The sequence below is a fragment of the Alligator mississippiensis genome, chromosome 1, assembly GCF_030867095.1.
Source record: "Alligator mississippiensis isolate rAllMis1 chromosome 1, rAllMis1, whole genome shotgun sequence".
NCBI lineage: Eukaryota > Metazoa > Chordata > Crocodylia > Alligatoridae > Alligator > Alligator mississippiensis.
Window position 1 is genome coordinate 345687211 of NC_081824.1, and position 27222 is coordinate 345714432.

General features: G+C 43.3%; 1 protein-coding gene across 2 annotated transcripts in view; it reads left to right on the top strand.

Annotated features, from left to right (window-relative positions):
* Positions 1-10072: 10072 nt before the first annotated feature.
* SLC9A2 (solute carrier family 9 member A2) overlaps positions 10073-27222 on the top strand; it is a 41818-nt gene continuing 24668 nt past the window's right edge. The window contains exons 1-3 of one of the 2 annotated variants that reach the window (XM_019485033.2): positions 10073-10377; positions 15826-16289; positions 23422-23672. In XM_019485033.2, the coding sequence (XP_019340578.1) occupies positions 10128-10377; positions 15826-16289; positions 23422-23672 (965 nt within the window). In that variant the 5' untranslated portion in view covers positions 10073-10127. Of the gene's footprint in view, positions 10378-15122; positions 15194-15825; positions 16290-23421; positions 23673-27222 lie in introns of those variants that run through there. The other variant, XM_019485034.2, reaches the window with a different exon arrangement.

Sequence of the window (27222 nt, forward strand, 5' to 3'; positions counted from 1 at the left end):
TTGAGTTATAGAAGGAAGAAGGACAATATTCATAATTTTAATATTAATAAGGAATATATACTTCACTGTCTTTTGGAATGTGCATGGGATGGGAAAATTGGAAACAATTAAAAACCCCCTTTGAATAAAAGCTGGTCATAAAAGTTCCGACAAAACAAAATTTTAATACAAATGGAGAAGGAACAGAATTTTTGCCAGGGAAGAGAGGGGAAGCTTTCTTTCTGCTTACTTTATACCAGGTTGAAACATTTCTGTCAAAATTAAAAAGTTGGTGAGGAATTGGGACTGATATTCAGGAAAATATTTGTGAATATTTTCCATTTTCCAGTCATGGGTAATTTTTATCAGATGATCATTGGATGTCTGTTAATATGACAATGGGGCCAAAAGGCTTATCCCTCTAAAAGACATCATTGTACATTATCCTTACCAAACCTGGCTGACAAAGGCGTAACTGGCAATGGGTTGTTGTGACTTGTTCCAGCATTAGGGATATTACAAACGATCTACTGAAACACAAATAATGGTATTCTTTAGGAAATGCTTTCTTTAACCTCAAGGAGAGGAGAAAATTATGGGCATATTTACACACTGCCATACAGTGATATTGCCACAGCATGGTGCAGTACTAAACCATGGTGCAGTAACCACCATACTGTGCTGTGCGCACCGTACACAGTTAGATTTTGCTGCTAGGTCACCATACCATTGCACTATATCAGGAGAGCAGGCCACTATGGTGACATACCTGCCGATCACGTGTAGACCCACATGATCGCTAAGTCACCGTAGTGCACCGTACGGCAATGTAGCATGTTGCCATTGGGTGATGTGCAAATGTGCCCTGTATATACCAAAAACGTACTGCAGATCTTGTGACTTTTTTGAAGCTGTTGGTGAAAATGTGGCTGAATCTATATTTAGTTTTAGCATTTATATTTCTATGATGACAGCAAAGTTATCAGAATGTTATCAAGAACATATCTCATTATTTTCCATTGTAAAAACTGAGTCAGCATAATGTTAATTAATGACCTGCGATCCTCTACCTTTAGAATCTTGTCTACACTAAAAAAACTACAAAGACCACTGTTACAAAGGTGAATGTGAACCACTGGAAATTTTAATGATTCAGAATGTTCTCATTAGCTATGCTGGCAGTTGCTAAACTCTTTGGGGTATCCACAAACAGCATTCTTTTCCTCCCACAGTTGTGAAATCAGTGAATTGTGGGCACCCATCACAATTCCCTGAAACTGAGGTAGCAATCAGCAGCTGGATGTGAATATATATGTACCTATACATTTCTAATGTATAAAATCACATATTTTGGTGAAACAAAATGTTGACTGTATTGCATTTTTTTAAACTAAGGATGCCTTAAGATTGCTGTACTAAACAGCAACTTTACTAAACAGAATATTGCTATGCATAAAATTGCAAACACTCAAAGTATGACTGAGTGTATTCTCTCCAATATTCTTTATTACAGTGATCAATGAAGCTTTTTAATGGATCTGTGCTAGAAAGATCAATTGTAATAGTCCATTTGCAGCGTTGGTTCTTTTTAAACTAAAAATAGTGCAGTGATTTGATGCAGGATGCAATAATGGTCATCCTTGGTCTGGGGAAATAACATATTTGTGCACTGTTACAAGCACTTCTGTATGTTACTACAAAGACGGCTAAACCTGCACACAGTGCTTTGACTTCTGGGGGTTTAGAAGTCCACAGATTTACATGCACAGATCCAGTAGCAGAATCAGAATCAACCTGTGTTACAAACCTAGTAAATGATAAAAAAAAAAAGTAGTGGCGACCCTTTAGGCTAGGTATTGACGCTACATTAAATGCAGGTGAAGCACACAGAAAGCGCTTTAAAGCTGTAACAGAACAGAAGTTCACAGAACTTAAAGTGCTTTAAAAATGGTGGATCCTGTGCCAAGTTAACCCTTGATGGATTCATACATTCATAGACATTAGGGCTGGAAGGGACCCTGAAGGATCATCAAGTCCAGCCTCCTGCCCCAGGGGCAGGAAGTCAGCAGGGATCATAGGATCCCAGCAAGGTAAACATCCAAATGTGTCTTGGAGGCATTCAGTGTAGGTGCTTGAACCACCTCTGGCAGCATTCTATTCCAAACCTTGGGGGCTCGGACAGTAAAGAAGTTCTTCCTTATGTCCAGCCTGAATTGGTCGTGGCAGAGTTTGTGACCGTTCGGTCTTGTCATTCCTTGGGGTGCTCTGGTGAACAGACGTTCCCCCAGATCCTGGTGAACACCCCTGATAAACTTAGAGGTGACCACCAGATTGCCCTGAGCCTGCACTTTTCTAGGCTGAAGAGTCCCATGGCTCTCAGCCTCTCATCATAAGGTCTATTTTCCTGACCTCTGATCATGCGCATGGCTCTCCTCTGCACTCTCTCAAGCTTCTCCACATCCTTTTTGAATTGTGGAGCCCAAAACTGGACGCAGTACTCCAGCTGCGGCCTCACCAAGGCCAAGTACAACAGGAGAATGACGTCCCAGGATTTGCTTGAGAAGCATCTATGGATGCAAGCCAGCGTTTTACTTGCTTTACTAACCGCAGCATCACATTGAAGGCTCATGTTCATCTTGTGGTCAATCATGACCCCCAAGTCCTTTTCATCTGTAGTGCTAACCAGCGTAGCACTGCCTAGCCTATAAGGATGCTTCAGGTTTTTCCTTCCAGGGTGGAGAACTTTGCATTTTTTGGTGTTAAACACCATCAGGTTCTCGTCCGCCCATTTCATGAGCCTGTCAAGATCTGCCTGGATCACCCTCCTGTCCTCGGGTGTGGATGCTTTACCCCAGAGTTTGGTGTCATCGGCGAGCTTGGCGAGCCTGCTTCTGACACCTATGTCTACATCATTGATGAAGACGTTAAAAAGTATAGGCCCTAGGACAGAGCCTTGAGGGACCCCACTGGTCACAGTGCACCACGATGATCGACTTCCATCAACCACCACCCTCTGGGTCCTACCGTGGAGCCAATTCCCCAGTGGATTGTGGTGTGGTCGAGGCCACAGTTAGCCAGTTTTGTCAAGAGGTGATCATGAGATACCAGTTCGAAGGCTTTTTTAAAGTCAAGGTATATGACATCAATCTCTTCCCCCTTGTCCAGGTGATAGGTCACCTGGTCATAAAAGGAAATGAGATTGGTCAAACAAGACCTACCCACAACAAACCCATACTGGGTGTCCCTCAGGATATTGCTGTCAGCTAGTCTGTTAAGGATGGCCTCTTTGATAATCTTTTCCAAGACCTTTGCCAGGATAGAGGTCAGGCTGATGGGCCTGTAGTTTGCCGGATCTACTTTCCTCCCTGTCTTGAAGATAGGTACCATACTGGCCTTCTTCCAATCTTCGGGCACTTCACCAGAGCACCAGGAGTTCTCAAAGATCTGTGCCAGAGGCTGAGCTACGATGCTTGCCAGCTTCTTGAGTACCCTTGGGTGTAAACTGTCAGGGCTGGCTGACTTAAAGGTATCCAGCCTGTCAAGTTGTTCCTTCGATGGAGGGTAAGGAGTGTCCCTTTCCCGGGCCTCCCTGACCCACAGTGGGCAGGGTAATCCCATGGGACTGGTGAAAAACTGATGCAAAGTACCCATTAAGCAAGTTTGCTTTTTCATGGGCATCAGTTGTCAGTTGTCCCATTGTCAAATGTGGTGTTAGATTAAAGCACTTTAGGTTAGAGTGCTTTTTGAACATCTGTACCATATCCATTGCACTTCAATGTTGGTCGCATTCTGTTGGCATCCCAGAGGCCCCTTTCTGGGTGGCTTGCTCGACTGGTCCAGTGTTTGTCTGCTGGAGGTGGGCAAGCACTGGCTCAGCCCCACCTCCAGGCTGTCACAGGAAGGAGACAGAAAATGCTCTGTCTCTCCTCTGCATTGCCTGGGGGGAAGGCGGGAGGGGGGTTGGAACAGAGCCCCCGTTCCATGTGGGCTCCCCCAGACTTCTGTGTTGGCTCTTGGGTGGGGGCAAACATGTCTGCATGACACAGGGACTTTCTGCCCCTAACCCCAGTTCCCAGCATGGTAAAAAGCTGGGCCAGCCAGTCTCATGCTGCAGCTGCTGGCCATGTAGACTTAGCCCGGCCCCAAAACACCTGATCCAGCAATTTGGAGAGGCCCGTATGGCAGGTGGGGATCCTCCCTTCCCTTCCCCCCCTCTCCATCCCAGCCTCTTGACAGCTGCAGAAGGAGCTGCAGCATGAGACTGGCCAGACTGGTTTTTGGCCATGCCAGGAACTGGGGGTTGCCGAAGGGACTTCCCCTTGCTGTGCAGACCCACATGGACCCAGCCCAGTCCCCCCAGTACGTGACTCAGCAATCTGGGGCAGAGGGGGCTCCCCCCACCTCTCTCCCCTTCCCATTTACTGCTGACAGTTGCCAGTGGTGGGGAGGTTTGGGAGAGGGGCTGCTCCAGCAGCTTCCTGGCAGGCATGCAGGAATGTCCCTTGCCTGCTGGCCTTGGCCAGTGTGGGCAGGCTCCAAGCCTCTCCCCTCCCCGCCACCCCCCCCCCCCCCAATTGAGCAGCAAATGTCTGTTCAGTTCACTCCTGCTTTAACTTAAAGTGGTTTAAGTAAAGAATGATAGTTAGAACCCTTCAGTCAGGGGCTTTTTGAATGTTTGTTCTTAGCCTTAGTGTTTACAGATCCCAGAACCATAGAAAGCCCCACCCCATTCATCTCAGTCCACTGTGAAGCCAAATTTAAGCCATATTTCTACAAGTCTAGGAAATACATTTCTAACATATTTCAGTGTAATGATTAAATATATACCTTGCCTTTTGAAGGAATTACTTTGTCATCTTCAATTTTGGTGCTTCCACTCTGCCTGCCCCTCCCCTCCCCTCCCCTCTTACTCACTTTTTCCTCTGGGATTTTCACCTTTCTCCCCTTTGGGCTGGATCAATAAATCTCTTTACTTCCCTTTCGTCTCTGCCAGGTCAGTGACCTCTGAGGATTTATGACAACACACTTCCCTCTACGTTCTTCTTCTCTCTCTGATTTTAATGACCTTATTTTCACATTACTCAAACTTATATTAACCCAATATGGAGTGCTTGGGTTCCATTCCTCTTGCACTAATACTTTAAAAACAGCATAACATATAAGATCATTATTCATGAAGAGCATTGTTTCTCTTCCATAGCTACATACTTGCAGATGTTCCTCCCTTCCCAGCAGGCTGATCAAGGGAGTGCTCATGTAGGATGATAAGAAAAGATAAAAATGGTGTTTATCTAAAGTATTCCTTCTTCAGACACCTGCAGAAGACTGGGATTTCCAGCCCCAAGGCAGGGCACGTCTAGATCTATAACCCTAAGTCAGCAACTGGAAGACTGGCCACTCCATAAATGGGAGACTTGGGTTATAAACCTGTATGCCTGGCAGGATTTGAGACTGCATGTTGTACCTCCCAGGAGCATGCCCTAATCACCTGGCTAGAGGCTATGTTGGACTGAGGCCTTCTATTAAAACTCTCTTTCTACTGACAGGTATGCCCTAGTCACCATATGAGAGAGAGGGTGCATCCACACTAGATGCTTGATGTGCAGTAAACTAATTATCTGCTTTAGCATGCACAGCAAACCCCATGCTAATACCCTAAAGCTCAGTAGTATTAGTCTCCTGTGCATTGTCACACAAAAAGTGTGGAGCTGTGCTAATTCACAGTATAGCAGTATACTGCACATTTATTTAGTACTTGATTATACAAGTACTAAATAAATTTAACTTAACTAAATTTAACTAAATAAACTTTCCTTAGCTTGAGGGGCCCTCATGTATCCTGTTACATTTCTTTCCCTTAGAGAGGGACTTCTGGTCTTTGCTTCCAATGCTGTTTATGAATTTTATTCAATGACTCTTTTAACATAATCAGTCCTTAGAGCAGAATTCAGAACTACCCTTCCCCACTACTCAGAGTGGCTAAAGAACCAGGGGTCTCTTTGTGTGGGCAATAAATCTTGATTTTCTTTCTGTCCAACACATTATCATGCAAAACTGGGAAATAGCATTTCAAACCTTGTCAGGCTGACGAGTGTCTAGAAACTGGTTTCCTGCTTCTGGGAAATAAGCAGTGCATTAACTGCCTGAAACCCCAATCTGTGCTTTTGAATGAAAATGGACATTGATGCTGACTTCAGACTAAATCAGAGGTGCAGAAACTTTCGTGAGCCAGAGCTAATTTTATCAGATGCTACAAAAGGACATGCACAGAGAAGGCATTTCCCACCATTTTTAGGGATAATAGAAAAGAGCTCTTGCTGCTGTTTTCAAATAGTTTTTGTCTGTTTTTTGGTTTTTTTTGCAGTAAGATACTGTTGCAAGTAATACAAAGCATGACCCTGTTCTTTAAAAGTTTTATTTATTTGAATATCATGTTAATCATGAAGAGGGAAGCCATGAATAAGTAATGTCAATTATCCCTTTAAAGCTCAGCGAAAATGCAGTGTTTGAGATTAGTGGTGAAATACTGGCCTAATTGAAGCCAGTGGAACAGTTCTGATGGGCTTCAAATGTAACAGGATTTCATGTATATCATATAGCCACACAAGCAGAATAAATTTTAAAAATCCCTGAAAAATGTTTTAGAGCATTAAAATAATATATTGGGACTATTTTCATTGTATCCATACTGCAATGAAGTCCCAGTGCTTCAAAAATGTATATAAGCATTTTGCTTAACTAAAACCAGAAGTGCACGAATGTTTCCAGTTATTGTGAGTCAAATTGTATCAGATTGGGGCAGATGCATCAAAACCTTTTAAGTTGCTTCACTTAGCTTATTTTATTATTATGCCTGGGGTGGGGAGGCACAGTCTGACAGTCTGTCAGTGACTGTGATCATTTAGAGCTAGATTCAAGGAGTGGATGTTTCTTTGCAGGAGTGAACAACCTGTGGCATGTGTGCCACAAGTGTCACTGGCAGCCTGTGTGTGTGGCAAACGGTAGACCAAGGAGGGAAAGGCAGCACAAGGACAGGCATGGCAGGAAGCAGAAGGCAGAGTAGCAGATTGGGCAGGAAAAGGAGATTGGAGTGACACTTGGGGAGGATAGTACAGGGCTAATTTGTGGCATGCCTGCCAAAAAGACTGGCTCTTGCTGTGCTATTGCCAGGTTGGGAATGTCTCACGTTTCAACAGTATAGATCAGTGATTCTCATGGGTAGCTCTAGATCCTTTCAAAAGTGTTGCAGGATGTTGTGTGCATATATGATTCACAAGATAAAACAAGTTTTTACATATTTAGGAATCAATAGTGTTGAAAACTTTCTGATCTGCTGTGCTTTTTTCTGGGTTCTTTGCAACAGAAAAACCATTCTACTGTTTTACTGCAGTAAAAAAAGAAGTGAAAACTAAGAGCTGAGGGATACCTTGAGTCTACCAAGGGGTGCTTCGAATCTATCAAGGGGTACCTCAAGTCTATGAAGGTTGAGAACCACTGGTGTAGAGTTTTCTCTTCAAGAATTGGAGTGTCAAGATGGATCTGAACTTCAGCTCTTGACTGGCCCCTGATGGACTCTGTCCTGAATTTCAAGTTATAAAAAATCATAGACAAGTAGAGCTGGAAGGGACCTCCATAGGTCATCTAGTCCATCCTGCATGAGGCAGGGTCATTCCTATCCTACATACATACATATATGTGTAGCTAGTTAGATAGTTACATATAGATATACAGTTATAGTTGGATACAGACATACATATAGGTGCATAATTATAGTTAGACAGAGATAGCACAGGCCTTCCTAAAAGCAAGTCCCAAACCATCCTATACAAATCCATAATCTAACCTTTTAGTAAAACTACCTTCAGCCCTGACACAACACAAGACATAACACCCTAACCTGCCACAGGCAAAGCAGGGAACCATGGCAGCCAATGTCCTGCTTCTATAAAACCCTGTTTATATACATTCAAGCACAGGCGATGCATAGATGACATGGGGGCGGGGGGGCATGTGCCCCCCCTGACCGGGCCATTCCTGCTGGCGGTGGCATCAGTGGGTGCTCAGTGTGTCCCCTCTGCAGTGACGTACCGAAGGGGGTGCAGAGGTTTGGTCCCCTGGTGGCACTTCCGGTTTCGCCACTGGGGCTTTCAGGTTTCCCCCCTCCCACTCAGTGATTGGCTGCCGGGGAACCCCTCCTCCCCCCACTCTGCAATCAGCTGCTCTGTGATCGGACCCCCCCACTCAGCGATTTGGTGCTCCCCCAGATCAGGAGGTACCAGTCTCCTATGCATTCAAGAAATCCAATGCTATGGCCCCTGCTACAGAGGAAGGCAGAACACCCCCTCCCTCCTCCCCCCCCCAGTCTGTACTAATCTGACCATGGGGTACAATTCCTTCCTGATCCCAAATGTGGGGATTCATCTGACCCTGAGTGGAGGGGCAAGATCCTCTAGCCAGGAACCTCCAGCTTTCAACCCCGCTTTGATTCCTGGTCCACCCAAAGTTTAAGAACAAGTGTCTAGTTGTGACAGTAGCATTTCTATTCAGGGAGCAGAGAGGAGTTGACTGACTTTGTGGCCCATTATCATCTACCTGATCCCTTCTAAACTCTGCAGGCCACTGGTGTTAACCACCCTCTATCCCTTTCAGTGGCTTCAATGCTCCTCCACTCAAGCTGGCCTTTCTTTTGCAACTCTGTTGCCTGGTCATTGCTCCTAGTCAGGAAGCTCTTACTTCACAGCCCCATCACTTGTTTTTAACTCATTTCAGTGCAGTGATATTTGTTTTTGCTTCTATCTTAAACCCAGTAGCACAACCCTGGGCTGTGAGTAAACCTAGTTTCTTTGCACCTGGAGAAAACTAGGTGCTGCTGTTGCTGTTGTCTTCCCCTCATAAGCTATGGGCCTTATGAGGACAGGTTGTGAGAACTGGGCTTACTTAGTCTGGAGAAGAGTGAGGATTTAATAGCAACCTTCAACTGCCTGAAGGGTGGTTACAAAAAGGATGGAGCTAGGCTGTTCCTGGTGGTGGCAGATGACAGGACAAGGGGCAATGGTCTCAAGTTGAAGCAAGGGAAGTTTGGGTTATATATGAGGAAAAATGTCCTCAGGATGAGGGTTGTAAACATGAACGGTGCATGCCCCCAGAGGCTGGGGGAGGCACAGTGACCACCCACAGCTGGTGGTGATGGTGGCGGTGGTGAGGGGGACGGTGGGTGGTGAGCAGCGGTTTACAATCACCCGCAGATGCAGCCAGCGGTGTTGGTAGCAAGTTGGGGGGGGAGGAGGGGAGTGGTGAGCAGTGACTTACCACAGGTGCCACCAGCAGCGTCGGTGGTGCTTTTTGCAGGGGGTACATCACCCATCTCAGGGGGTGTACATGCCCCTGTGTGCACCTCTTATGCATTGCCAATGGTTGTAAATCACTGGAACAGGTACCCGGAGAGGTTGTGGACTCTCCATGCCTGGAGATATTTAAGACCTGGCTAGACAAAGCCTCGAGCGGGATGATATATTTGAGGATGATCCTCCTTTGAGCAGGAGGTTGGACTAGACCAGTGTTTCTGAACCCATGGGTCGTGACCCAAAAGTGGGTTGTGAGGATATATGAAGATCTCAAACAAACTCTAAAAATGGATTCTCCTTTAAAAGAGAAAAATGTGGGAAACAGTGGCTTTTCCCTTGTGGGCTGGCAGAGTCCCAGCCTGCTGCCCCACACGCTGTGGGGCTGGCGCCTGGAGGCAGTGGGTGAGGAGCCGCCATTGATGGTTACAAATGGGTCCTGGTGCACAGAGGGTTGAGAGCCACTGGACTAAATGCCCTCCCGAGGACATGTGCTATGTGCACCCCTTCTCAAAGCCTGATCCTGCCATGGGGGAAGCACGAGTGTGCCAGGCTGATCCGGGCCGTGCCAGGCCGCAGGTGTTTTGCTTTAAACCCTCTCGTCTCTTGCCCCCCGCTGCCTGCCTGCCCGGGCGGGAGGCGGCCGTGCGCCGGGCCATGCCGCCCCGCTGCCGGCTCGGGGTGGGGCCCAGGTGCGGAGGCGGCCGCAGCAGCAGCAGGAGGAGGAGGAGGAGCGGCGGCAGCAGCAGCAGGAGCAGGTGCCGGCGCCGCCCGGGGAGAGGAGCCGGCGCCGGGGCAGGGAGCACCATGGGCAGCTGCCACCACCGCCTGCTCCCGCTGCTGCTGCTGCCGCCGCTGCTGGCCCGGGCCGCGGAGCTCCGCGTCGCCCCCGCCGCCGCCTCCTCGGCCCCTGCCGCGCTCCCGGCCACGGGCGCCGGCCCCCTGCAGACGCCGGCCGAGGACACCCGGCTGCACGTCTTCACGCTGGACTACCCGCACGTGCAGGTGCCCTTCGAGATCACCCTCTGGATCCTGCTGGCCTCGCTGGCCAAGATCGGTGAGTGCCGCCCGCCCCTGCAGCGCCTCGGCTCGCGCGGGCCTGGAGGGGCTGCCGGACGGGCCAGCTGAGCAGTGACGGAGCGGGGGGGCATTGGCTTAGAGGCTTGCTTTCAGGAAGTCTTGTGCCATCTCTAACTAGAACTGCACAGCTGTCAATGTATGGCTGGATCTAGCTGTGACTGGGTATCCATATGTCACTAACCATCTAATTATAACTAGACAGCTAGAAATGCATGGCTATAGCTAGCTATAATTGTCCATCTATATGTAATGCACTGTAACTAGACAGCTAGAAATTCATGGCTGTAGCTCACTGTAACTGTACATCTACACGTAATTCACTAACTAGACATCTATAGGTCTGTCCTATTAAATTCTAATTGTCGCACTCTATTTCAGGCAGTCCTTTCACATGTAGTGACGTGAAGAGATGGACCTTTATAGAGTAACTAAATAATATAGGTAGGTAGGTAATTTAGTTGGTGGCTTGCTTCCAGGAAAGTTTGTGCTACTTCTTTGTAACTCAATAACTACGTATGTATAGCTGTATCAAAGTATAACATAGCTATATCTAACTAGTTATAATAGCTGTATCTAACTACAGTATATACGTCTGTCTGTATATGTATATGTATCGGCCTTGTTGCATTCTAATTGCTGCACTCTAGGCAGTCCTTTCACAGAAAGTAACATGAAGAGCTGAATCTTTATAGACTAACTAAATAATGCAGATACTTAGATAGTCGGTAGATAAATAGCTAGATAATTTAGTGACTTACTTTCAGGAAAGAAAGCTCTCTCTCTCTCTCTCTCTCTCTCTCTCTCTCTCTCTAATCTTAGATATATAGCACTTGCTTTTCTTGCTTTGCTTACCTACCCATCTATATTATTTAGTTTAATAAACATGTGCATCTTCACTTCACTTGCAGTAAAAGGGCAGCCTAGAGTAGGGTGCAGTGATTTAGAATGCAGTTGGATGGAAGGATGGGACCAGTTTTCCTGAAAGCAAGCCATGAACTAAATTATCTATTTCCCTACCTACCTATATTAGTTAATCTATAAAGGTGCATGTCTTCTCTTCACTCTCTGTGAATGGACAGCCTAGAGCAGAGTGTAGCTGTTAGAATGCAATAGCAGAGATATAGATAGCACAAACTTTCCTGAAAGCAAGCCCCTAATTAAATTATCTATCCACCTTTCCATATTATGTACTTAGTGCATCTCTACACTGCCTTCTGACTGACTTCAGACTAAATGGGCTAATTCCCTCTCTACCTTTCTCTTCCACTGTTAAAACCTGGCAGTACAGCTGCCCTGTCTCCTCTCACCCCCAGTCTGTTGTGAAGGAGAATCTATCAAGTGGCCCCTCATTCAGGAGTTCTGCTTTGTGTTTGGCTCTGCCTGCCGAGCAGAAAGAGACACTGAAGCTCCTAAGCAATTGTCTTCTCATAAAGGGTGGGGAAAAAATCTATATTGCTGCATATTGTGCCTCTGATGGCTCATTTGGCCAATACCCAGTTGGATATGAACCCCAGGGTGATTTGCTTTTGTTCTGTCCTGGTCTCATTTTGCACTCTGTTGCTTTATTCAGTGAGAAACAAGCCATTGCAGAGTGGATTTTCACTCTGATGGGTACAGTGAAAGCTGCTTGGATAAAGGATAACTCTTCGAAGAGTCCCTGAAAAACAAGCACTGGAGGGATTGTCTTTTATTGCTTATTGGCGGGTAATTTGATGTTTTTGCATGCCTGTTGGCTAGCAGAGAATTTGGGTTACTTCAAGCAAAGTAGTAAGAATGGAAAGATTTCTCTATCATTAGAAATTGTGCCAAGAATAGTTAAAGGAGATATACACTTTAAATTATTTGATTACAAAATAAGAAGAACAGCACTGAAAAAACAAGAATTTCATTCATCCATGTGTGTTAACGTACAAATGGCATGCATCCCTTCAGCTTTGTTTCCCTGCATTCACATTTATATGTACTGCTGTATGAATTTTACATGCTCAGTTCCATGACTTAAAACAGTGGGGGACAAACCTGTTTTGGGGACAAACGTCATACCCTGCCTGAGTGCCACTCTGATTCCTTCCCCTTAACTGATCGGCTGCTTGGGTTTCTGCTCCCTGCCCTGTGCTCCCTGCCTGATCTGATGCTCTGCTTTCTGCTCCCTGGCCTATCTACCACTGTGCTGCCAGTCCCCTCCCCAATCTGCTGTATGCCACATGGAGGCTGCCCATACCACTTGTGGTACACATGCTACAGGTTGGGTACCCCTGGCTTAAAATAACTATACCTGGCAGACAGTCTAACTTCTTTATTAAAAAAATGCACCCAAGAAAAAATTGTGGCAAGGGACTGATGGAAAACAAATGAAAATGTTTGACTACAGTATTTTTCCAGTGCTTACCTACATCCTGGGAATAGTCCATAGAAATACAGCCTTGAGTGAGTTAGAAATGACATTCTTTCGTGTGGGAAAAATTTGTATTGGATAGTGTCACTCTATTCTGTATACCAGGAAGTTGTATTTTTATTTTTAAATTAAATTTTTATGACTTGCTAAAATAAAACTATGAATCTGGCAATGTAATGATTTGGAAAACACAGGTTATTGACATGCTGCGTAAAAGCAGTAAGATGTTCTGTAAGCCAAGGCATATATTTAGCTGCTTATGTTTATGTGTAGTTCTTGATGATGATGATCTTAGCCTTGGAACAAAACTTTAGAAATAGAAGAGAAAATACGCAATTACTAGGTTTTGACTTGAAGTGCCTGATTTTTTGCATCACACATCAATGAAAATTATGAACACATTTATTTAAATAACTAATTTAACTCAGTATGTAATCATCACTTGTAAAACCTTATCATTCCACTTTTGAAATTGAAATATATAAAGCCAAATTTTGAGTAGAAGCCATACAGTCCTGTTTTTGCAAACACCACTGTATGTGCTTATCATATGGCGTATGGATTGTTTTCTTGAAATCAGTTGACCACATTCTCAGCAGGTGCAAATTATTGTGGCCGTAATCACTTCAGGAGAGCACCAAAAAGGTGTCTATGTGATTCATAGCCCCCAAACTCCCTTCTTCTGGCACTTAAGTACCTAAGTTGTCCCTTTGGGTACATATGATTGGTTCAGGCACTCTATGAAAACATGGCTGGAGGAGACGGAAGCTACAGCGGTACTTAGGTTGTATAGCATAACTAGGTGGTTAAAGCACTTGCCCAGGAATCATACAATAATAGGGTTGGAAGGGACCTCAGGAGGTCACCTAGTCTACTCCTCTATGACCCTGCTCGAAGCAGGACCATCCCTGACTAAACCAAGTCAAGTGTTTGTCTAACCTACCCTTTAAAGCTTTCAAGGATGGAGATCCCACCATCTATTTCAGTAGCTTGCTTAACCACTCTCAGTGAGAAAGTTCTTCCTAATATCCAACTTAAATTTCTCCTGCTGCCATTAAAGAGCATTGCTTGTCCTGTTCCTCATGGCTGCAAAAAATAGTTTATCTCCATCTTTCATATAGCTACCCTTCAGTAATTTGAAGATGTATTAATTATCTAATGAGTTTTCTTTTCTCCAGACCAAATTAACCCTACTTCTTTCAACCTTTCCTCATACGTCTCACTTCCCTGGCCTCTGATCATTTTTGTTGCTCTCTACTGGACTCTTTCTAATTTCTTGACATTTTTCTTGAAGTGTGATGGCCAAAACTGGGCACAGTATTCCAGGTTAGGCCTCACCAGTGTTGAATAGAATAGGAGAATTGCTTCTCTGTATTTTCGAGAGATGCTTCTATTCATATAGTAGTCAACTGCAGTTGACTCTGTAATTAGTCAACTGCAGTAAAGTGCATGTGTAGATGCACCCAGTATGATGTTCCTTTTTTTTTTTCCCCAGGAACAATTTAGACCTTTAAGTGTAGGCAGAAAGAAGTTTAGGTCTGAATCCCAGTATCTCTTGAGTTAGGTGCTTAAATCTGCAAACTGAGGCAGGGTTTCAGATATGCCCACTTCTTATAAGTGATTCTTTGCTTAGCTTGCTTGCTGCTGTAAATTCTATTCTGCAGTGGCTAGATTTCCTTGTTCATTGCATAGGGAATTTAGGTGCCTAACCTAGCATTGTGAATTGTACTTCAGAACTGGGCATCTCAAAGTTAGGTGTGGCAACACAGCATTACCACACCTTAGTCCTTTTATAGACTAAGTAACTTGCAATAATAGCTCAAGCTCATAAGATATGAACAAATTTAAATAATACCTCTCATTGTGCATGAACAATCTTTCATTAACCTAGAGGCCAAGCTTATTAAGCTACTGTAAATATTTTTACTAGAGTTGGCTGGAACATCTTTAAATAAAGGCATTTTCAACTTCAGTAAGACGGTTTGTTTTGAGTTATTTCACAGAATCACATTGATCTCAGTAAAGTTTGTATCTACAAAGTTTTTGAAGTCTTGGTTGGCTTCTTCAGGGCAGGTTAACAGAGAGAGAGAGAATGTACAGAATTGGGCATCTGAAACTTTTAAACAAGAATTAGACACTTTGGGGAAATACAGTCAAAACCATTACAAAATTTTTTCATTTAAATGTGAACTGAAAACAGTTTTTAGACATCAGAGGGTTGTTACGAGTGGCTGTTCTCTGGTCTTATTATTTATCCTGCGTGGTGGTTTTACGGTGTTGCGCTGCTAAAATAATGATGGACTCTAAACTGTATATAACCTCCTTTTGGGCCCTTAGATATGACACTCGCACTGCATTCTTCTATCCAGGATATATCTTGTGTGCCATGGAGTTGGAGGTATGCTGGGAGTTCTTACTCTCCCTAATCTCATAAGCAATCTGACCCAAAGCCTTTCCCTTTGCCTTAGTGGCTTGGATGAAAGCCAGCAAGCTTTGAGGACCCAAGGGAATGTTTTTGCTGTGTAATAGCTTTGGTGGAGAAGAATACCACGGCCTGACTGTCATTCTTATTGTTTCAAAAACTCTTTTCTGTTGGAGCTTCTCAAACTTCCTTAAACAATATTCCTTTTGAAAATCAGGCCTTTTTTTAAACAGTTGTTTTAAATTATTGCCATTGTCAAATATTTCAATTTGCACGACAGTTTAATTAATTAAAAAAACCATGAAAAAACCATGAAGAATTGTTGAAAAGGTTTTTGAAAATGTTTTTGTCTACATCTATTGCATTATGATGTACTATTTTTTATTCATCATAAAAAATGAAGAAAAATAGTATCTGATTAAAAATATGGGGGTATATTGAAATTAATAATAAATATAGATATACTGGAGCACATGTAAAGACACCCAAAGTTACTTTGTGATTCTTGTTTTTTTGATGTAAAGACTAAGATAACAGAAATGAAGATAGTTTTTAGATTCCACAGAAATACTTTTTTTCATTTTCTTTTGTTTGACTTCCCCTTGAAGGCTTTCATCTCTATCACAAGTTACCCTCGGTAGTACCTGAAAGTTGCCTGCTTATTCTGGTTGGACTACTACTGGGTGGAATTATTTTTGGAGCAGAGGAAAAGTCCCCACCTGCAATGAAGAGTGATGTTTTCTTTTTGTATCTCCTTCCTCCAATTGTACTCGACGCAGGATATTTTATGCCAACTCGTCTTTTCTTTGAGAACTTTGGCACTATAATCTTGTATGCTGTAGTGGGCACACTCTGGAATGCTATCGGGATTGGGGTTTCCCTCTTTGGAATTTGCCAGATTCAAGTATTTGGCTTGACTGATATCACATTGCTGCAGTGTTTGCTTTTTGGCAGCTTAATTTCAGCTGTGGATCCTGTGGCAGTGCTGGCTGTTTTTGAAAATATTCATGTCAATGAACAGCTTTACATCCTAGTGTTTGGAGAGTCTCTGTTGAACGATGCTGTAACAGTGGTAAGTTACTTTTACAAACCTTCATTTTATCGAGTACTTGACTGAATACTATTGTGCCATATTTTTTTTTCTGGCTGGTTGTCACAGTTTACTGAAAACCAAAACTAGGGAGTTGCATTGTATTTACTGGATTCTCTTTTGAGGCAAGAATTGCTAGATAATGAGTAATGATGGCACATTATTCCAATAATTTCACTATCCAAAATCTTCAGTCTTTAGAGTATCTTTGGACTCCTAAGCATAATTTATAAGATTTCCTCTGATGCAGAAATGTGTGTTGTACCCAGCATGGATTCCATGGCATACCTCAGAAAGTGTACAAATCAAATAAAGACCACAAACTTGGGTTCTTATTAATGTGTATTTGATGTGGGCCCCTGTCCAATAACATATGCACTAAGGTCACCAAGTTATTTACCATAGGCTGCCAACCAGCCATCAGATAGTACTTTTGATCACTAACTAGCTGAGCCTGGATTCGGATGTTCACCTAACGATGAAACCAGGCAAAGATGGTTTAGCATTTTCCTGAGCCATCCACTATCTTTGTGCAAACCTGTTTTCATCATATCTGAAATATCATCAGACATTGTTGCCTAATGTAAAATTCTTACCCATGAATTAATTGCCTTCTGTCATGGTTCCTGTAATAACCTATCTTGTGATCGGTAATTCCAGTTCTTTATATTTTAAGGGCCACAGAATTTCAAGAAAGGACTATAAAGCTTTCCTTCATCATTGATTTTTTTTGTATGTTTGTTTGGGGGTTTTTTTTGTTTTGTTCATCTCTTAATGCAGAATTGTCCTCAAAGTTTTTAGACTTTCAAGGACATTCTTTAATCTACCTCCCTGACTTCATGCTGCTCAATATTGTCCTTCAGTATCGGCCACATTTTCCTTTCCTTCCTATGATTCTCCAATTGGTTTTCCACTTAACACCTGACAATTTACCTGATTCTGCTCCCAGTCAAGCTACTGAATCGCGTCTATTTTTTAAAACTTGTCTCAGAACCTTCTTTTTCCGGTTAGCTTATGCCTGATCTATCTCTTTCCCCCCTGGTAGTAGTCTATATTGCAGCATGGTACTGCAAAAACAAATGTGAAATGATTATTTGAATTTTAAATTGTTGTTGAGGTCTTTATGCTAATAAGGTCCCAGACACTGAGGTTCTTACACAGGCAGGCATTGCAAGCATCCTCACACTGTTGATGAAATCACAGATGAGATGGGCAGGCCATGTCACCAGGCTGTCAAATGAGCAACTGCCAAAGATCTTTTATAGTGAGCTAAAGGAGGGAAAGTGCTCTCAGGGTGGCCAGAAGAAATGCTTCAAGGACTCCCTTCAGTCATCCTTGATACATTTCAACATTGTCCCAAAGTCTTGGGAAGATCTTGCTCATGATTATGCCACCTGGCAAAGCCTCATCCATATTGGAGCTACCATCTCTGTCTCAGAAATGCTGAGGCCGAGCAGAAGCGCAAACACGTAAATCTCGCGACAGCAGCACATCCGCTGTTGATCAAACAACCCAAAGTGGCATCTCTTGCTCGGTGTGCCAGTCAATTCAAAGCACCAATTGGCCTGATCAACCATTCGCGCGTTCACTGAAACCAAACCAGCCAGATATCATGGTCATCTTTGAATTTGAAGGATGAACAACAAAAACTGATAAGAAGCCTTCTCACTGTATGTCTAGTATTTGTTCTTTGATCCAAGTGGTGATGCTTACTCCCAACCAGCATGTTGTATCTACAGTGGACTGACAGTTCTGTTTCCATAATGCATGTCTTCCATGCAGATTTTGTTATTGCTGTTTTGCTTTTAAAGAGATGAGTAAATCACTGATATTTTGTCCTGTTTGGGGCACACTACCTGGATTCTGTTGGACTCATTTCAGCAGATGTGCTGATCATGCATTCACCTTTATGGCTGTTTGGTCAGGTAATGGAAGTTGATATTCAGTTTAGTTCCATTTCATAGGTACTTTTAGAAGATTCCTAGCTGATTAACAGAAAACCTAATAACTACCACAATTTAACATCAGTCCAGTCATGGCTGGTGTTGTAATTCTGCCTATCAAAAATTGTTTCATTTTTTTTTTTTACTTGAAAAATAATGCAGGTGATTGAATTTTGTGTTGTACTAGCAGACTTTGGTAGAACAGAGAAGTATTGTGGGCATTTAGCAGTATGATCTCTCACTGTTTGGTTGAGCCAATATACTTTCAAGCCTCTTGCCTCCCACAGTCTCCACCATAAAGTAAAACATATTTTTGCTGTCTTCCAGGATACCATTCCTTAACCAAATTACCAGCAAAGGGAGTTGTGAAGGGTAGTCAAGCTCATCCAGCCCCTGTAGTTTTGCTCCCAGATGGGACCAAAAATGACTGTTGACTGCTGGCATTTGATAGGGAGGTGGAATGTCAAGAATCTAAAAAGTGAGTGAGGAGCTCTATAGAATAGTGGCTGAAAATATGTTGGCTGATGTAGTCTCTTACCATCTAAATGAACTCCACTAACAACAATGGTTGTTCAGAAGCAAGGAACAATCCATCATATCTTTTAATAAATGGCATAAAATGCGAATTAGTTCATTGCTGCTCACTCTACTTGCCGCTGCCTCACTGTCCTTAACGAACGTATTCATGAAATTCAGCCATGCATTTCCCACCCCCACCAAATAAAACAAGGTAACCAGCTTCTTTTAAAAGATAGAATATTGCTTGCCTTCCCACCAGCCCAGACACTACAGCTTTGGTCTTGACAAGAATGCTCTGCTTTCATCACTGTGCAACTAAGGTGCTTCCCAGTAAATTCCAGAAGAAGAATTTAAGCCAGTGGTTTTCAACCCTTTTCATTTGCAGACCCCATTTGGACATTTTGAATGGAGGTGTCTGACCACCCTTTAAATTGTAAGTGTGGGTAGTCACATACTTGTGATTGATCATAGTCATCTTTTGTAGGCCCCATAGGCATAGTTTACAGACCCCCGGGGGTCTGTAGAGCACAAGTTGATAACCACTGACTTAAGCCATGTGACTACTCCATTTTGGCTGTGCCATGCATGTACAGTGAGCTCTGAGAGCAGTGCCTGGTCAGCAGAAGCTCCTACCAGAGCGCTGCATGAGCAGGGTGCTCTGAGCTCACCAGCTGACCAGGGCAGGGTCTGGTCACCCCTGCTTTTGCATGGCTCCAGAGTCCAGGGGGCGAATGATGCTGCTGTTCTCCCTTTCCCTCTCCCCATTCCTGCTGAATTCAGCAGCTGGGGAAAGGAGGGGATGAGTGGAAGCTGCAACACCTCACTACGTGAAGGCAGGGATCTAGATGCACCCTGTGGTAAGAGCTTATGTGTATCAGAACCAAAAGGTGGGTTGTGTCTGTGTCACTACACCCCTTCTGGATCTGCCTCTGGTGTAAATGAAGTTTTATATAAGATTAAGATCGGGGCCAGTGCAGCCCTAGGCATTGTTTATAGCATGGCAACGTGCAATTTGATCGCTGTTACAGAGGAGAACATTGTGTTGTTAATGCAAAGCATTTATGATAATAAGGCAAAGACTTGTTGAGAATTCTGTACTGGGACTGTGTCAGAAGAAACTGAATCCATTCTAACAATTTGTAGGGTGCAGGTTTTTCTGTAATGCTAGGGGGTTGTGTTATTGGAAAATGTACATATTGGTAGGGGATTGCTTCATGTTCATAATGAGTTGAGTAGGTCAAAAACATATGTTTCTCTATGGGTTTATATCAGTGGCCCTCAGGGCACCATGTCTCAATTATGTGCCCAATATAATTTTTTTATAGGCTTTGAAAATATAAAAGGCGCCTTTAACTTTAATTTAAAGACATCTCCTGCACTGATAAAAACAATGAGCCACATTTTGAGTTCTGTGTAAGTGCTGCAGAAGTAGGGTTTTAACATGTAAAGAAGCCATGCAGGGGTCTAAACTGCTCTTCTTGCTTGCTCTGGAGCAATAGCATGTGGCATCTCTGTCTACTCTACTGCACAGAATATACTAATATAGAAACAGGAGCAAGGAAGTGGTGTAACCATTGGGTCTTTATTTATGCGGATAGTAGATGGGATTGCACAGTTGAAGACATCTACAGCCATCCTGGTGGTTTTTATTTTAGCAAAAGGGTCATTGTTTATGCAATTTGTTACTACTTCTTGACTCAGCATTTCTGTAAAGAAATTTTAAACTTGGCTGTGACATTGTTAGACTCAATGTAGCCATTTTTTCACTTGTTGTTATATATTTTTTAATTCTGTTATTCAGTTCTTCTCTTTCATTTGGCCAGATGGATCCTTAATCAAACAATAGGCCAAATCTTATGGTCCTTGAGTAAATATAAACCAGCATGCAATCCTGGCAAATCTGAGCTAGTCACAGACCAAGCAGCTAAATTGTTAGTGCAATACAAATACAGGTAAGATACCCATATAAAAATAGCATTGCTCGTGTAGAAACCTTATTCAGTTTAATAAAAAATTTAGAGAGAGGAATAAAAAACTTCTGTGTAAAAGTTCCATATTGACTACATGGTGTGCTGCTGAGGTTGCAACTTATTGTGAACATTATTGGTTCAGCTTTCAGAATTTGTGAACTATCTAGATTTTATAGCATGTGTGGGTGGCCTTCAAATTGTGTTGTAAGAGTAGACAATTTCATTCTATGAATCTTGTGTCTTTTAGAGTAGCTGGAATATTGGATGTTACTGAAATGTAATCCATACCATATACCATTCTTCATCCTGTATAAAACTGGAATGGGGACCTGATTAGGAAAGCATAAAAAGCACAAATATAGATTTAACATTTTAATATTCAACTTTTATAAAAATACCATTAGTTTGGGACCTTGGGAAAAAAGATATATGTTTTCCATTTAATGTTGTCAGAAATTAATGAGTCATTATCATACAACCAGCACCAACATGTGACACGAGTAAAAGCCGACATAGTATCAGCTAACAACCAAAGAGGTATTTCATTTGTCATCTTAATGCACATCTGTATTGGAAAAGTAAATAGTGACTCTATCATCAAAAGAGAAATGCGCATATTTACTGTATTTACTCAATTCCAAGATGAGGTGTCCCCCCTCCCCCCATTGGCATGGGGGAAAAAACCCCTCATAATCACGTAGTAAGATTTCTTTATAATTACATTGTCTATCATTAAACTGCTGCCAAAACCAGTATATGCTCAGCAGTTAGAACCAACTACTAAGTTGATTAAATACAGCCAACACTGAGCATGACTAAAACACATGGGCCCCATTGGGCAGACATGCTGATGGGAACCCTTTTTTATGACACTTAACAAAAAAAAATGGGTGGGTGTTCCCTCGACAGGGAACTGGCACCGGGTCCGGAGATGCTGCAATACCAGGGCCAAAGTTAGCCCTGACACCCTCCTCTTCATGCCAGAAATGCTTGGTCTTGGCCAAAAGGCCAAGATGCTGATAGGAACCTTTTCTGTGGCCCTTAAAAAAAGAAACAGGCTGGTGTTTCCTCCACAGGAAACTGGCACTGGTCCTGGAGGTACTGAAATACCAGAATTGGGAGGGCCACAGCAGAGTCAGTCCTGACAACCTCTCCTTGGTGCCAAAAATGCTGCATTTGCTCTTAGTCAAAAAGGCTGAGATACTGATGGGAATTTACCATAAAAATAGGTTGGTGCAGTCCATCTGCTTAAGTTACATGGTATTTCCCATTAAGCACAGTCCCCGTCTCTGTCAACTTTTTCAAGTCATGGTGAGCCACATCATTGCATACCCAGAATCCCTCTATCAGCTCCTGTCTTAGCCTGGCACATAAGATTAGTGTTGGCCTCACCCTTCATGAGGTGAAGCTGTACTAGGTTGCCCTGCGCCCCATCTGCACTTAAATTTTTGGAGCATCCTAGGACTTGTGACAAGAACACATGAGTCATGAGTGGGGGCTGATTAGTACATGGATCCTCTGTTGGGGTATCTGGAATATACACACCTACTGTGCAGTGCTGAGTTGTGAGGTCACCATGGAGGGTGGGGCCATATTAATCATATATGCCAGGTTGAGAGAGGGCAGGACAGAAGGATTCTGTGTATGCAGTGTTGTGACTTGCCCAGCCCAGCAAACTGTGTGGTAGATCATGAGCCTTCTGGGTTTGGACTAATATCATGCATAGTCTAACTGGCAGAGGAGAAACCACAATCTTAGCCTTTTGGCTAAGATAAAGCAAGACTGGGAGCATCTGAACCCCAAGGCCTCCAGGACTGGGGCTTGTAGGTAGGATGCCTACCTGGATTTGGGGGGAATATCTAAAACCCCACACCAATGGGTCTGGGAGGGAGGGTACGTGCCCAGTGGTAGAGCCATACAGACTTGATGATTGAGCTCTGTTCAGTCAGATTTTTAACCTTGACTATTGGGCCTTGCCTACTTTGAATCTAGAACTGATTTGGCCTTTGAAATGAAATCTGTATATGTTTATATTAGATTGCCAAAGTGCTGCTCAAAATTATGTTTATTAAATACCTGTCTTTAAAACTTGCAGCAGTTTAAAAAAAAAAAAAGGTAACATACATCAGTTCTGGATGAACTAAGTCTATGGCACTATATGCAAATTGCTAGAGCCATGGTTAATTTCAAGGGTTTTTTGGTTTTTTGGTTTTTTTTCTCAGGGAGAACAGGGCCAGACAATAATGGGAGGAGGAAGAGACTGCCAGGGGAAAAAGTTGACGGGAAGTAGAGAGCAAATGGCTACCTGATCCTTCAGATTTATTTTTCCTGTTGTAGCAGCGGGTGGGGGACAAATTCAAGGCAAACCTCCAATTACTAGGTTCTATACCTGGAAAATTGTAACAAATATATACATTTTTCACATGGAATCTAATTAGTGTGATGTCATCTTATAATCAGGGCAATCTTATGTTCAAATAGATATTGTAAGTTTGTTGTAGAATGTCTGGAAGTCTATGGATAACAAACATTAGAGAGAGAAATACTAAATATTTAGTAGATTTCAAAACTGAATTCAGAGCAGGGACAAAAAATAAAGTTCCACATTAAAATGTAGGCAGACTGCTGTTGAGAGAACTGCTGAAGGATTCTGAGATGTAATGCACTTTCTTTTTTCCGTAGGTGCTGTACAATCTGTTCAAGTCTTTCTGCCAGATGCGCACAATTGAGACCATTGATGTATTTGCTGGAATCGCTAAATTCTTTGTAGTGGGGATTGGTGGAGTGCTGATTGGAATCCTCCTGGGATTTGTAGCAGCATTTACTACGCGTTTCACTCATAAAATCCGAGTTATTGAGCCACTCTTTGTCTTCCTGTACAGTTACTTGTCATACATAACGGCTGAAATGTTTCACCTCTCTGGCATCATGGCGTAAGTACCCCCACAGGATGCTTTACTAATAAGAAAAACAGCAAATGAGAATGCAAAACTAGTTTTCAATGGGGATCAGATATTGCAAACTTTTTCTTACACTGAGTAATGTTCCATCACTTGAGTAGTGCACTGATTGTGTCCACTTAAAGGCATGATGGGATCTGATCCACAGTCCCAACAATTGCTCTGCCTGCCATGCCATGCATGCTTGGCAGGATGCACGGTTTTAAGATTGGGGTTAGATCCCAGTTACACCTTACTTGTCGGTGCAGAGGGAGCTGGGATAATGAATGCAGGTTCCCCCTGCACTCACAATTTAAAAACTGTGTGCCTGACAACCAGCTGATTGTCAGCTGGGATTGCACTGAGATCTGGAACTGACCCAAATGCAGTCACTTTCCCCAGCTGACAGTCAGCCAACTGTTAAAACCCTAGCTGAGCTGCACACAGTTTTTACAGGTCTTGGGGCACAGGGACCCCTGAAGAAACCAAATCCCAGGATTCCCATGCACCAGTATGATTAAAAACCAGGTGTGCCACCTAGCTGGGCTGAACATATGGTTCTTACAGGTCCTGATCCCAGGCTCCTGAAGTGCTGGCATAAGTAAAAGCTGTGAATGCAGCCTATCGGGACTGTACACCTGGTACTTTTAGGTCCCTATGCACAGGGACCCCAGGATCTGGGAGCGTCTCCCTGATCCCATGTCCCATCGCCTGGGATCTTTAAAAACTGCGTATACTGTTTTCTGACATTCTCAGTGCATGGGGATCTTGGGATTGAAGAGAGCTCCTTGATACTTGGGTCTCTGGGTGCTGGAGATGTCATAAAACCATGAATATAGTTCAGCTGCACACATGGTTTTCAGATGTCTGGGGTGTAGAGAGCCCAAGATCGTAGAGACACCCCCTGATGTCAGGCACACTGCATCTCCTTGCCATGACCCTCTGTCTGCCTGTGGGAGATGGGTCTTGGGTCCAAGAACTGGTTCTGCCCCCAGCCCAATGGGGTAGGGGACATCTATGTCATGGACCTTGGGGCTGCCTCAGGCTGGCTCCTGACACTCAGCTGAGTGTTGGGATCTGTTGTGGGCCAGCCCAGAGCCATCAAATTGTTATATATGCTGCAGAATCTAGCCCTAAAGAAAACATCTCAGTTTGACTTTTGGTGAATAGGTCTGTGTATATCTGTTTTGGGATATGTGTTTGTACTGTGTATACATACTCTATGTGGTATATATACATAATTTAGTTGCATGTAAAATAATATCTTTCCTGTTACTTTTCATAACAGTATGATTGTATTCAACTGAAATCCTTCAGTTAGAAAAACAAAATCTGTTTTATGCATTATCTTAGTTTTAGAAAAGACAGCTATGGCATGCCAGTATATTTAGATGGCTTATTTTGATTCTAAACGATTATATATGGCAACCTCAACCTTCCTTAATATCTTTGCATTGTTCTAGTGGCAAATATGATGCAGTTAGGATTTAGAAGTATTAACTTAGATTCCAGAAGTTGCTTGTTGATCTCTCTCTCTCACACTTGCTGAAACCTCTTTTAATAACTTAGAATACTTTTATCACCTGATTGAAGACAAAACTGCTTACTTTGTATTGCTGGCATGTCAATTTAATTTCCTCCAGATCACAGACATAATATAATTGGAAAAACACTCCTAATTATTTATGTTAAGGTTACCAAACCTGTTCTCTCCAGTCCCTTGGGCTACCAGAAGGCCACTAGAAGTTAGGGGGCATAGTGTGGGTTGTGGCAAACACCACCACCCCTATGATCAGCTAGAGACTTTAGGGTCCCCAGGAACCAGTAGACATGGCAGTTGGCAGCTGGAGAGAGAGTGAGGGCTGATACCATGCCAATTGCCCTCTGCCTGCTTCACCTGCCCCACTATTGTAGTACTGCCCCAGCTATAGGCTTTTATCACATGCCCTGTGCTGGAGCCAGAACTGCTACCACAGCATGGCAGGGGCTGGAGCTATCTCCATATATTCTGGTTCGGAGCTGGTGCTGCTACTCCCTCATGGTTCAGGAGAGGAGCCCTGTGATCCAGATTTGGACCTCCCTACAGGATGAGTTTGATACCTCTGACTTAAGTTATATGAGAACAGAAGCATACTACAAAAGAAGTAGTGAAGGTATTTTAATAGAAATAAGGAGTTAAGGGTTACACAGGCTTCTTTCTGTGGCATGAACCTAAATAAAGTAACACATGAATCCAGTTTGACCCAGCTCTGCAATGTCCCATCCTTTCCCTTTGCTGCTATTCATAGCATCTATCTGTTCTCCAGTTTCCTCCTGTCCTTAGTCAAATGTCACTGGTGACTTATGATTAATTATATACTTAAAGGGCTTCTAAACCAAAAAGTACTGGTTAAACTCTACAGGGAATAATATTTGTTTGTATAAAAATATTGAATTGGACACTTTTAATACAAACTACGTGATTTACTGTATTGAAAACAAAACTTTAAAGGCAGGTTTTGATGTTCATTCCTGATCTATTTTGTCATCTCAAACAGAGTTCACTAAATGTTGGAGAGTTATGGATTCAGTCCCATTGCAGGTTTGGACCTATAGTCTGTGCTGAATTAGAGCAGTGCAGTGCAGTACTTGAAAGAAAGCATAAACCTGGGTCACCTTTTACCATAAAGAAAGCTGTATAACTTTGCATAAAGCTTAAACCTAGGTCACCTTTTGACCATGTCTGATTATTGTCCAGATAAACGTTACAAAGTGCCATATTTTTCTCATATCTTTATAAACATCGGTGTCAGAAGCACACTGGCCAAGTTTGCCGATGCCCCAAAGTTTAGTGTCATAGTGTCCACACTTGAGGATAGGCTAGTGATCCAGGCTGACTTGGATAACCTTAGTAAGTGGGCAGATATAAACCTGATGTCCTTCAATACAGAAAAATGAAAGGTACTCCACCGTGGGGGGGGGGGGGGCGGAGGGGGGGGGAACCCCACAGCACGCTTATAGGCTTGGCAGTGCTACACTTGTTAGTACCACGGCTGAAAGAGACTTGGGGGTTATGACTGACCACAAGATGAACACGAGCCACCAATGTGATGTTGCAGCTGGCAAAGCAAACAAAACTTTGGCTTGCATCTATAGATGCTTCTCAAGTAAATCTCGGGATGTCATCCTCCCACTATACTCGGCCTTGGTGAGGTTGCAGATGGAATAGTGCATCCAATTCTGGGCTCCACAATTCAAGAAAGATGTAGAGAAGCTTGAGAGAGTCCAGCGGAGAGCCACATGCATTATCAGAGGGCAAGAGAACAGGCCTTATGATGAGAGGCTGAGAGCCATGGGACTCTTCAGCCTGGAAAAGTGCGGGCTCAGGGGTTACCTGGTGGCTGCCTATAAGTACGTAAGGGGTGCGCATCAGGATCTGGGGGAAAGTCTGTTCACCAGAGTGCCCCAAGAGATAATAAGGGCCAACAGTCATAAACTCCTCTATGACCATTTTAGGCTGGACATACGGAAAAACTTCTTTATGGTCTGAGCCCCCAAGGCCTAG